Source organism: Lissotriton vulgaris, chromosome 6 (assembly GCF_964263255.1).
Source record: "Lissotriton vulgaris chromosome 6, aLisVul1.2, whole genome shotgun sequence".
In the NCBI taxonomy this organism is placed as follows: domain Eukaryota; kingdom Metazoa; phylum Chordata; class Amphibia; order Caudata; family Salamandridae; genus Lissotriton; species Lissotriton vulgaris.
In genome coordinates, this window is record NC_141694.1 from 72,142,438 (window position 1) to 72,156,240 (window position 13,803).

The following is a 13,803-nucleotide window of genomic DNA, read 5'->3' on the forward strand; positions in this document are numbered from 1 at the left end:
GACACCTACTTTGAGACAGAAATCCCCTGCTTCCCAGCGTATGCGATCCTCGGGCTCCCCAATAGACTCATGTTCCCACGCAAATCAATACAGGGGAAACAGATGGGAATGGCGTTAGGGGCTGCAACACAACACATCCTCTCACTATGGGGCACGTCGAGAAAACCCACGCACACGGGATGGCTACACAGGCTGTGGTATATCATGGGGATGGAGAGGATACAAGCTTCACTCACACAAACGTCCGACACTTTCAAAGAAATTTGGCAGCCTCTAGTTTCCCTGCTGTCCCAAGAACTTAATGAGCTTACTTGCCCTAAATTCCTAAGGGTCCTAAAGTTATCGGATGAATTTCACGATAAGACGCCTAAGGAGGCACGTGAGGTCTAGCACAGGTCCTTTTAGTCACCTTCTGACGACGCACCAGAACACACCTAGGGGAGGGGGGAAGGGGGATAAGGGGCACTGAGGGAGGGGGGCAGTTTGGATGGGGGAGGGTCTCAGGGGAGGTTTGTATATAGGAGTTCTAGCTTGCATTGAATGGTCTGGTTCTCATTTTACGAGCTTACATGGACACATGAAATTCCTCCCCAATGCTCAACTGTCTGGGGGGCAGGAGGTAAGCGGGATGGGAAGCCCACGCAATGCTAAATTTGTCCAAATGCTGTACTGTTTTGCTTTGCTGAACTCAATAAAAATAAACGTTATTAAAAAAAAAGGTAAAAGAACCGTGCCAGCAAAGTAGTCCCTTGTGGGCGTGTCTGCCTTGTGCTGTGGGCGTGTGCTGGGGGCATGACAAACGCTGGGGGCGTGTCGTACGTTCCGCCCTTCATGCCGTGTCTCATATTGTGTGCTAATCCCACCCTGCTCCCTTTAAATACCCTTGCACCCCATAATCATAACCCACCTTTACTCCTTAAAATACCCCAACACCCTTAAACACTAACCCATCTTAACCCTATAAATATACCCTGTACCCCAAAACCCAAACCTATCCCTAAACTCTAAATATACCCCTGTACCCCAAAACCCAAACCTAGCCCTGAACCCTATAAATACCCCTGTACCTCAAAACCCAAACCTACCCCAGAATCCTAAAAATACCCCTGTACCCCAAAACCCAAACCAACCCCTGAACCCTAAAATACCCCTGTACCCCAAAACCCAAACCTAGCCCTAATCCCTTAAAATACCGCTGTACCCCAAAACCCAAACCTACCCCTGAACCCTAAAAATACCCCTGTACCCCAAAACCCAAACCTAGCCCTGAACCCTAAAAATAACCCTGTACCCCAAAACCCAAACCTACCCCTGAACCCTAAAATACCCCTGTACCCCAAAACCCAAACCTAGCCCGAAGCCTAAAAATACCCCTGTAACCCAAAGCCCAAACCTAGCCCTGAACCCTAAAAATAACCCTGTACCCCAAAACCCAAACCTACCCCTGAACCCTAAAATACCCCTGTACCCCAAAACCCAAACCTAGCCCTGAACCCTAAAAATACCCCTATACCCCAAATCCCAAACCTAGCCCTGAACTCTAAAAATACCCCTGTACCCCAAAACCCATACCTATCCCTAAACCCTAAAACTACCCCTGTACCCCATAACCCAAAACTATATCTGAACCCTTAAAATACCCAAACACCCCAAAATGTATACCTCAGTACCCCAAAACATATACCCCTATACCCATACTTACCTTATCCAAACAAAAAACATGCTTTTACCATTCACGCATTTACAACGAATTTCGTTGCAAATGCACGAGTGGTAAAAACATATAAAATGTAATGCTATGTGTTGTAATGGCATTGCGGAGTCATGGTACATTCGTAATGAAAGTATGCGGAGTGATGGTATGCGGAAAGAAAGTTGCGGAATAATGGGTGTTTACCCTCCCCCGGTAAGTATATTGGTGGCATGGCGGCCCACATCTCCAGCAACATACTCATATTTTTTCACCACCCATTTGAAAAATGCACAGGTCTCTCTCATTGATGGCCAGCACCGACATACACTTTTAGACACACCTCCCGCCAAAAGTTCTAGAAGTGCGAACTTTAGAGCTGGGGAGCTACGTTCGAATCTCTGCATCAGCTCAACATCCTGGGATTACAGGCAAATCGCTTTGTCTCCCCGTGCCTACCACAAATGAATGTGTTCTTCTGTATTGTAAATTGTGCTCATGCCATGTTGTCGAGTTCGCGCTATATAATATTGCAAGGAAAAATAAAGTAGAGAAACTCGAGTTCACACACTACTAAACGCGTACTCTTAAGTGCATCAGCAGTGCACTGTGAATCAGAGCGTTTCACAGGCCTGTCACAGATAAGAAATGCTATCAAAACGAATTCCTACAAAACAATATACTACTGGCCGGCAGCAATTCATGCCCGGACAACGTCGGGACGGGCTGCTAGTATATATACATATATTGATTCTTAAGTCTGTTCATATGTATTATGACTATGGAAACCTTATCCGGTTATTACTGCTATCTATTCTATATTCAAGCATGTGAATCTACGAAAGACACCCTAATACTGGAGAAGAACAATTGTTACTTACCTGTAAACAGGTGGTTCTCCAGTATTTGTGTCTTTCATAGATTCACATGCAACCCTCCCTTCTCCCCTCAGAGGCTCTCTTCTCCTCATAGACTCTATGGTCTCTCTTGTGCTACGAAAATCTGAGGTACTGAGCTCTGAGGACAAGGTTCTAGAGGGTTGCTGACGCCTGAATGGCTGCAGTTTGGACCAACATAATGACAAGGATAGACTATAAGTGTTTTTTCTCTCTCCATGTATTCCTATGTGGAATTATGTTTAGTCATTTTGTGCCTCTTTTCTAATGTATATTTCATGTGTTATGTTTTTACATATACATATATGAGTATGCTATAGCTATTTTATTTACAGTGGGACTCCCACTCCAACGACAGGGAATATTCAAGCATGTGAATCTATGAAAGACACCAAAACTGGAGAACCACCTGTTTACAGGTAAGTAACAATTGTTCATAGAAAGCATTTGCACTGTGGCACTGAATAGCAGTGGCACAGTGCCCAAAGCATCTAAAACCAGCAATACATATCAAAAACAGAGTAGACTCATGCCAATGGTACCAGATCTAACATGCAGTTACTGTAGAACTCCAGCAGTATGAATTGTTGTAATCTTAGGGTCATGAGACATGCCTTCCTGGGAAATATCAGGGTCAAGAGTCAAATGATGTCACTTCCTGTGATTTCATTAATGTCAAACCCGTGGCATTTTGGTGAATCGACGCGACGCTGATGGCAGAGAGGTGCACTGCACTAGTCCCTGAACTTTCAGAGTAGTGCACGGTGTGTGCTATTCACCTGCAAGTTGCACATCTTGTACCACCAGCCCTGACGGATGCCTTGAATTAAAACTGCTGATTTACACATGACACATCTTACAGCACCAGGTTAGCAGAATCCTCATGTAATAAACTGCCACACGGGTCAACACTGAGTAAAACCCCAAGTACATATTCCACATTAGTAGGTGATCCATCCATTTTTAGGTAGGACACAAAGAGTGGTGAGGAAGCAACAAGGGGCTTTGGAGGGCTATGGAGTAGAACCTGAACATTGTAATATCTGTGATAAAATACAAGTGTCTCGTTCTGAAAAAAGAAATCAATATTTAGGATGATATCCACAAAGAATGCCTATAGTGGAGATGAATAACTGTCCGTCAGTAAGGTTATTGACCATTTGTGCACTTGAGAAACCATCTAAAGAAGATGACGATGACATCTTTCTTGTGATAATAAAATGGTATTATATTCTTTGGGGGCTTCCATCTTATCCCACTAATGACACTGTTGGACACAATGGTTACTTAACATATGCACAAGTCTCAGAAGCTGAAATCAGATCTTAGCTGACACAGATGGGCTTCCTTCAAGGAAGATTGTGACAGAGGGCCTGAGGTTAGGGGTCATACTCCCAAGGGCCTATTCACGAAGGCATGTAGAAGTATGTAAAGCAGTATGCATGTAAAGCAGTACTCCTGAATTACTCTTTTTATGTACCCTCACACAACCTTGTGAATTGGCTCAAAACATCTAAAACTGGACTATCCAGGTAATGTTCATATACATGCAGTGCACACTGAATAGACTGTACCCACTCTTCACTTTTACTAATAGGGAGTTGGATGTTTTGGATTGGATTCACAAAGTTATGGATGAGTACGTAAACTAGTACTCAGGTGGTGCTTCTTTCCATAATCATATATACTTCTGTGAAACAGGCCTGCTGTGTATTGGGAACATATGCAGAACCCGGTCTGAGCCAGATCCCATTCCAAGAAACACCAACGCTAAGTAGAAGTGTCAGCTCAGAGATGGACATAGATGTGCCCAAATTATCCCTAAAAAAACTGGAAATAATGCCACACTCCTGGGATATTGTGGTAGCCAAACAATTTAATACTGGTGGACAAGTATGGAATATTCTGAAAATCGAATTATCAGCTTATTGGAGGAGGCTAGTGAACAAAGCTGACTACTGCTATTGTCATGAGCGAACTCTTGGAGAGCAATACAACGAAGAAGAGCTTATATATACTTTTTAAACAGTTGAAGCACTCAGAGCTGGAGAATTACCTGAAGGATTCAACTTTCTGTTGATGTACAAGAGAATTTCTGTCTTTCACAACTGGGTAAATACAATTATTTCAGACATGGATGTTTTGAAAATTAATTGTTGGCTCTCTATGGCTCCAGAAATTCATCACATGTCAAAACACAACTCATTTAGACGTGTTCGCCGAAACACATTAATAAAAACATATGGCATACAAGACAAGAAGGGCAATTGCTCTGTTATTCCTCGTAAAATGGGATAATCAATGGGCACAGGCTGCAGTCATGAGATTGCCAGTGAATTAGGGAAATGCATTCAAATGATCCCCATCTTACGTGAGTGGATTAAGTTATATCAGTTGATGTTATGCTTTCCTTGGCCCAAATCCTTTTGTTTATAGGTTTCTGCTGTACATATACAAACTCAGCATATCCCAAATTGCGGTCTACCTTGTTTTAGTAACTTTTTGGATTTTTCTATGCATTGGTGCGAATTAATTAATGACTAAATGCGTTTCTTACCTCATCTGGAAGATTTACAGTGACTTCATCATCCATCTCTCTAATAATACACAAGAAAAATCCAGTCAGAATTGTGGCCCCAAGAAATTACAGCTATTCCTGCTTTTAGCTCACATTTTACGTTTTTGACACGTATTTTTCAATATCTGACGAACATAACTCTCCTCTCAGCCTATTAACCACATTGTTACATATCATGGTCATATGAATTCAGGTTAGATACCATTGGCCAACTCAGACCTGCCATTTTTCTGTTTCTTTCTGTCCCTTTCTCAAGTTTCCAAGCATGAAATTCATCTCTTCCTGAGTCTTCCTTAGTCATCAACTATCTTCTTTCCATTGGTTTGAGATTAGCCACCAAACATCAACACCAGACATCAACCTGAGATCAACCAAAGCGCATATAAACCTCAGATCAGTCACTAGGTTCAGCTTCAGACACTTTATACTCCAATAGCAGCATTAGGCCTCGTCCTTCGAAATACCACCAAATATCAACCTCCGAACATCCATGGATTAACCGTAATAAACCTTGGGTGAGGTGTAAATTATAAGCCTCGGATCAGCTCCCAAGTATCAGCCTTAGAGCTTTGCTCAGCTCATTGACGTCACACTTCAGACTCAGATTAATCATGCAATAGTACCAGAAACCTGAGATATTCTTTCAAACATTTGTTTAAATCAGCCTCCGATCAGCTGTCAAATGTTAGCTTCAAACTGCCTCGGAAAAACCCTATCCATCTCAGGCATCCGCCTCAGATTCACCGTCATCAAGCAGCCCTTATTACTCTCAGGTTTGACATCATCCTCAGATATGGTTTACTAAACACCCTCAGATCAGCCAATGGCATGAATCTCAAAATAGATACTCCAAAAATACTTCCATCATAAATACGCCTTCAAAAACCCTTGTCTGCCATCATCCTGATATCAGCTATTCTCCACAAGGTATTTGACATTTTCCATTAACATGTCAGCCACATAACATCAGCCTCAGGCATAATTCTCCTATCAGACATGAGGCAACATCTACAATACTACCATGCATTCATTAACCCCTTCAACACTCATGACGAGCTCAGATCGTCATGAGTTAGGGTTCTCGTACGCTCATGACGAGCTGAGCTCGTCATGTAACGCGGGTTTTTAAAAACCTCAGCGCACAGCGGGAAAACCGCTAGCGCGCATGGGGTTAATCAAAGACTTGGTGCTGTGAATCTTACTTCAGTGCTATCCCTTCTATATATGCAAACTGCAAATACCCAAAATATAAATGTTTGTGGAATAAAAGGCTACACATCCTACATACAACAAAAGGGGGTCCACCTTCTTTCGTCTTCTTGTGGCATTGACACCTCCTCTTCGCAGGTCACTAGTACAATCTTTACTCTAACACATCTGGGTTTCTTTTCTATATTGCACATGTTTGCGGACAGGTTATGTGAAGTAAATCAAAGATAGAAAGACACGAAAAATCCCAGAAAAAGTCTAGTGTTAAGGCAATGACACAATGAAAACTTCATTTATTGTAAGAGGATTGTTGTCCAGATTTGTGAATCAGAAATCTGGCACATGCAGAGAAATAGTCTGATATCCCCACTACTGAGTCACCCAGATGCAGATTTCACATTAATGAACCTCAAATGCAGTTAAGGACATCTCACTCACTCTGTGTTGGAGAGTTTCTCTGTGAAGACACGCAGGACAAAGTCTGCTTCTTTATTGGCTTCTGTGATATAGGGGACCACCATGTACTCTCCAGGCGGCAGGCGGATTTGGGTGCAGACTTCTCGAAGGGGGTAGGGGGTCTCGGCATGAGCACAGGGTTCATGATGGAGGAAGAAGTCTTTCGTAAGCTGAACGCTTTTGCTACCTTTGAACTGAAGAGAGTCCAACATGACAATCACCAACAACAGCAAAACAATGCAGACAATACACACAAACAAGCACATGGTATTCTACCTGCTTTAGAGCATTGGAACAATAAGCACCTAATTGTAAACATCCAAAACGTTTCCTACTAAATCCTAACTTTATGCGGGATCCAGAAGGTACATCCTAAATCTAAACCCTAATCCAAAAGATAACCTAAAATCCTAACAATATCCCTACATTTATACTTAAAACTTAACTTTAATCACTTTCCGAGTCTTTACTTTTTCTGCATTCCCTATGTGCAAATTCTAGTGGATTAAGTTTTCTGGGGTTTAAATAAAATTTCTATGTTCCCTATTTGCAAATTTTGGTGGATTACATTTTCGTGGCTTAAATTAAATTTTTTATGTTCCCTATTTTTACATTTTGGTGGATTACATTTTCTGTCGCTTAAATAAAAATTTCGGTGTTCCCCATTCGTACATTTTGGTGGATTATATTGTCTGTAGTTTAAATTACATTTTCTCCGTTCCCTATTTGTACATTTTGGTAGATCACATTTTCTGTGTTTAGATTAGGCCCTTCGAAAGATGTCTCACTCAGAAGCGAACAGCAAAACAACAACGATACACACAATCAGCTTTAAAGAAACACCCTATAACACCTGATCTGTCATGTACGCCTGGTTGTGGGGCTGCTTTGTAAGCTGAACCTTAAAAGAAGATTTTGATGTGCACAATATTGTCCCACAAGGGCAAACCCTATGTTGGACTTTCGGGATAGCAATGTGGAACAATTGTTCCAAACTTTCATGGAAATAATTTAAAGTTTCAATGGAGCTCTTAAAACCCTGCCATGGATCTGGCATTCACGGGCAAACATCCTCTACCCTATCCTTAAAAGAACCTCTGCTTGAATGAAGTGCTTGCAGCAGCGGACGCTGCAGTGCCAGAGAAGTGCTGCACCTTGGAGCTCCGTCCATTTATTTTGGTGTTTGATACAGTGCTGTAGTAGCTCCCAGGGGCAATGAAGTGTTTGACAGAGAACATAAAAACAAGAGAACACCTGATTGGGATGAGGATCGAAGCAGTCATTAGAACATTGGTCTCCGGCTACAGGAGGATGCAGCTCAGCTTCTAGAGTACATCTCCCCATCTTTCCAGAAAAGGCATGCCACAAACCTCTCTAACTTTATCAGTTTTACTTTGGGCACAGTTTACTATATTTTAGTGTCAGAATTAGGAATAAGGTACAGATTGTGGGAATATGTACACCAATGCAAAAGTAGGAGCTATGACCTCAGGTCTCAGGCCTGGGAATCCAAGGAAAAGCATTTTCCAGGCAGTTTGCCAAGCATGATTCCATCTGGCGCATCAAGGAAGGGCTTGGCTGCAACCAGGCACACAAACGCCCTTTGTGCGTCTCTTCCTCATGTTAATTTCACCTTATCTCCTGACTGTGCAGGGAAACACAGCAACATGATCCTCTACAGTACAAAGGCCTCCGAAGGACCCCGTCAATTGCGATTCTCCTATTAACATGACCAGAGAATCTGGATTTCATTAAAGACACGGTGGCTAACATTATGCATTAATCCTTTAATGCAACTCACAAACAGCCGCTTACATCATTAAGAAAGAATAAGAATGTGATGACAGCATAGCAACAATATAAGGCATGAGCAAGAGTAGAGCTGTCTCTTTTAAATGCAATGAAACTAGCAGAAAGTCATTAAAATCAAGCTGCAACTTGGAGTAAGGGTGCTGCAAAAGCTGAAAACTAAGGAAGGAAGCGAAGGTAAATCCATCGAGATCCGTCAGTTCGAATTATCTGAAAATAAAGTGAAGAAGGTCAAAGATTAAATTTCTTTTTGGGAAGTAAAAGGAGACATCTGGAGGTGTCCACAGTGAAACCTAGGAACTCTAGAGATTTGGAAGGGGAAAGAATGGATTTTTCCTGCTTTATAATGAAGCCAAAGTCCTCTATGAGATTCATGGAGATCCTGAGATCTTCCAAGAGTTGGGAATGAGTTTGTGACATGATGATAATGTCGTCTAGGTAGATAATGAGCAGAATACCATTCGCTCTCAGGAGGGAGACAATTGTTCTCATGACCTTCGTGAAACACCAAGGGGTAGATGAAATGCCGAAAGGAAGGGCCTGAAATTGAAAGAGGTGGCCATCCCATATAAATTGAAGAAAGGGTTGATGTTCTACTGCCATAGGGATGGTAAAATAGGCATCTTTTAAATCCAATTTGACCAACCAATCTCCTCGTAGAAGAAGGTCTCTGAGAAGATGGATGCCCTCCATCTTGAAATGTTGGTAAACCAGGTATTTGTTTATTTCCCGAAGATTTATCACCGGTCTCCAACCTTTGTCCTTCTTCTCGACTAAGAAGAGCGTGCTCACAAATTTTCTTTGAGACCAAGGGGCCTCGATGATAGCACCTTTCTGGAGCATAGAGGAAATTTCCTCTTTGATAATTTTTAGATGTTCTAAAGGAAGAACCAAAGGTTTGGGGGCAACACTCTGACAAGGAACATCTAGAAAATCTATTCGGAACCCCCGAACAGTCTCGAGAACCCGCGGGTCTTGAGTCAAGAATTTCCAAACATGATAGAAGTGTCTGAGCCTTCCCCTGACCCTGGGAGGGGAGGAAGAAAGAGAAGCACTTACTTTGAGAGTTGTTGTTGGAAGCTCCACGGGAAGGGAAGCCTCTGCCGCGAGAACCTCTTCCTCTTTAGGGGTACAATTGTCGATTGGAGGGGTAGAAGCCTCTGCCAGTGGCACCTCTTCCTCTTCAGGATGAGAAGGGCCTGAAGTTTCCGCGGCCGGAAGAACGGCCCCTTCTTCCGGCCTGTCCAAAAAGGTTATTTGAGAAGACGCGTCTCATATTATTTTGTGCCTTATCGAGAGCGGTGAAAGTTGCAACGTACTTTCCAATGGTCTTAATCATATCTTCGCCGAAGAGAAGACCCTTGGGTTTATTAGAAGGTTCCTTCTCGGCAAGGTCACCTAGTTTAGGGTTAATCCTATTGAGGATAGTCTTCCTCCTTTTGATATTAAGTCCAGAGTTAGCATTACCGAGAAGGACTATCGCTCTCTGGCTTCAGTCCCAAAGTAAGTTAGTGTCGAGGGGTAAATTTGAGATATGGGATTCCTCGGCCAGGTTGAGGATTTTAGTGAGGGGGCCGAGAACATCAAGAAGGTGATCCTGACAAGCCTTAAGGGCCTGCTCGAGGCCCTTTCTAGGGTCTTTACCTAGTTTGAATAAAAATTTAATGAGGTCAGGATCTAGATTGGGGGTCTGGAAGACCTTGTCTTCGATGCATGGCCTAGGACATTCTGATCTCATGGTACTGCGTGTTTCTCTCTCTCTCTCTCTCTCTCTCTCTCTCTCTCTAGAGAGAGAGAGAGAGAGAGAATTTCTCAGCCATTTAGTAATAAATTTGGCGACATGGTCATGTGGGAAAAAAGCGTCAAAAGCGAACTCGTCGTAAGGGTCATTGAAGACCTCGTCTTCGTCTGAGTTAGAGTCTATGTCAACACGTGCACAATCAACAATTGTGCCGCTGAGGGTACCCGCCAAATCTGTGCCATTAGGGACACCAATCCTGGTTGTGCTGCGAGGGGCACCATTACCTTTTGAGGCGCAAGGGCCTCCCATAGTGTGTGAGGTGCTGGGACCTCCCAGGTCATGTGAGGTAGCGCGACCTCCAATAGGGCTTTCACGTTGTTTCACCTTTTTAGAGGGCTTAGAGTATGCAGTTTCAGCATCACGAGGAGTGTCGCCGTCGTTTAGCATGGACCTCTTATGCGACATGACCTGTTTCAGCGTGTCCAGCATACATGATCTCATCTCCTTCTGTAGGAAGGTTTTAAAGGAATCACTAGTGTGGTTAGGGGAGATAGCGACAGTGTCATCTGACTCCACGTCAGACATGACGGGTAGCAATAATAAGGTAAGACAATACTAAATTAGGTATAGACAACAAATTAGGTATTAGGAACACTAAGGTATAGATAAATTATATACATTTTTTTTTCTTTTATTTATATATATTACATAAATTAGATATAAAGCAATCTAACCCCCATTTTTTTTTTAGGTTAAGAGATTGTGAAATAGCTTACTAAGGGTTACTAAGTTGGGGGAAACAGAGAGATCTGATATATATGGCACGAAAAAGAAACGAGGAGGCAGGAGAGGCCAAAACAGCTGATCGGCAGGCAGGAGAAGCCAAAACAGCTGATCGGTAAACCAGGAGCGGCTGAGGAGCGCAACCGACGCTCAGGAGACAGCCGTTCAGTCGCTCTCGGAAAACTAGAGGAATGGAACCTTAGGAGGCGGGGGCGTAGCGCCGCCGCTGCTGAGGTCCATTCCTCTACATGAGATGCGCCCGCGATGAAGAACAAGTGGAGTTAAAGTTGCCGAAGTAGCGCACCGGTAATTTAAGAAGGGGGGGGGGGGTTCTTTTTAAAATGTAGCGCGGAAGATATTTACATCCTCGCGCAGCCCCATTTTAAAGGAGAGTCACCCTTAGGAAAGGAGAAGGGAATGCCTCGAGGACGGGGGAAGTCCAAAGAAAGGAGAAGCTCACACATCGGGAGGGCGGAGGGCGGGCGACGAGAAGATAACAGGGAAGATAACCAAGGGAAACAAGCAGACAGAGAAGGTATAATAAAGCAGCAAACTGGCTAAAGAGCGCAGTAGTAGCAAGTAACATAGCAGTAAATAACAATCAGCATCAATAATGTCAATATCAATATCTAAATAGTATCAAGTAAGAAGAGAAAGGAGAGCAACTTATCTGTTTGCGAGCCGCATTTAAAAGAGGCAGCTCTACTCTTGCTCATGCCTTATATTGTTGCTATGTGGTCATCACATTCTTATTCTTTCTTTATGATGTAAGCAGCTGTTTGTGAGTTGCATTAAAGGATTAATGCATAATGTAGCCGCCTTGTCTTGTAATGAAATCTTCAGGAAATATTGGCATAATAGGATATATAGGACATGATGGATTTTCAAAAACAATCAATTCATCTACAGGAATCTGATGTGATGCCTGTACAGGTACCATTATGCATTGTAAAATATGTTTTTTTAGACTGGTTTCTTTAGACTGTTTTGATTATACATGTTTAATATGCATTATATCATGGTTTATGCAGTTTAGAACTTTTTACATGCATAGGCATAAATGTCATGGCTATCCAGTAAATGTGCATCTTTGAATTTAAAATGTGATTAATTGACAGATTACTATTGGATTATACAAATGAATGTAGGAAGACATTTTTTGTGAAATGCAGTAATTACATAAATTGACTGCTTGGAATATGTATATATTTTTTAAATTAGTTTTTTCTGATGTTAAAGTCCGGGTGATATGTTTGTGATTAAAATGTATAAAATATATAGCTGTCTATATTTAAGACACTAAAAAGTATGAATATTAATTGATATTTTACACAACTTTTAGGAGTCATCTTGTATATCTTTTCTGTCCTGAAGATGGTCTTGGCAATTCTTGTTAGAGACCGAAACGTCGTGCTACGCTCTTTATTCCGGGATTTAAGATATCAAATTTCATTATAGAAGAAAAGCGTTTACAACGGTTACAATGAAGTTGTTTGATTTCTGATACATGCACTTCTTGTATTCCTGTTGATATACTTTCAGTACCCTATTTATGATTTACAATACATATAAAATACAACTTTTTACATACACCCGTGTTTTTTCTGTTCTTTGTGCTTGGATCACATAGTGTGACCATATCGAATTGATTAATTTGACAAAAGTTATTTAATTTATTTACAGACTGTCATTTGTGTGGGTCTTAGATTTAAATCATTAAAAAATATCTAAATTCCATAATCAAAATTCCTTGAAGGTACTTCTACCCTTTCATCTCTCTGCCCAAACCCTCAAGGGTATATTGGCTTGCTCATTGTGTTACATTACAGTAGGAAGCTGACACCTGGGCCAGGACAGCTGCAACTCCAGTAGAAAGAAGACACCAGGACAGCTGCAACTACAGAAGGAATGTGACACCCTGAACAGAACAGCTGCTACTACTGTAGGAGGGTGACTCCTGGAACCAGGACAACTGCAAATACTGTAGAAAGGTGACATCAAACCAGCTGCAACTACTGTAAGAAGGTGACATCTGAACCAGGACAGCTGCTGCTATAGTAGGAAGGCGACATCTGGACCAGGACAGCTGTTACTTATCCAGTATTATGGGTGTCTTTCATAGATTCACATGCCTGAATCATCCGTCAGGATGGGAGTCCCCGGTACATAAATAAGTATTGTCCTATAGACATATAGAGAATAGTAGGCCTAAAGGCCTCACCTTAGTAACATATCCATGTCCTTTTGTAAAAAGGACCAAACTCTAGAGAAGAGCCAATCAGCTGTCACCTCCCTCTAGAACCCTCCTGGCATGAGCCTCAGTCCCTCAGATGTTCTACCGCACGTTGTGCTAAGGGAGTGTCCCCTGAGTTCTGCTCAGGTTTGTTTATTCACAGCTTTTTTCTTCAACATTTGGAATATTTTCCTCAAGTGAAAGCTATATACTATGGCTGACACTCCAAAGAAAGGTCTCTTTAGAGCCTGTGGCTCTTGTGGAAAGAAAATACTTCACATAGATGACCAACATAAGGACTGCCTGTACTGCCTGTACCCTGATCATTCAGCTAAGGACTGCAAGGTATGTGGAACCTTTTCAACCAAAACTCTCAAAGACCGAGAAGGACGCCTTTTAATCTGGCTC

The 13,803-nt window shown here is 42.2% G+C and overlaps 1 protein-coding gene across 1 annotated transcript in view; it reads right to left on the reverse strand.

Annotated features, from left to right (window-relative positions):
- The window catches only part of LOC147706808 (calpain-1 catalytic subunit-like), a 601,296-nt gene that overhangs the window by 287,470 nt on the left and 300,023 nt on the right, over positions 1 to 13,803 (reverse strand). Inside the window, exons 11-12 of the mRNA XM_086925586.1 lie at positions 6,812 to 7,023; positions 5,144 to 5,183 (exon numbers count right to left, since the gene is read on the reverse strand). Coding sequence (XP_086781712.1) covers positions 5,144 to 5,183; positions 6,812 to 7,023 — 252 coding nt within the window. The remainder of the gene's footprint in view (positions 1 to 5,143; positions 5,184 to 6,811; positions 7,024 to 13,803) is intronic.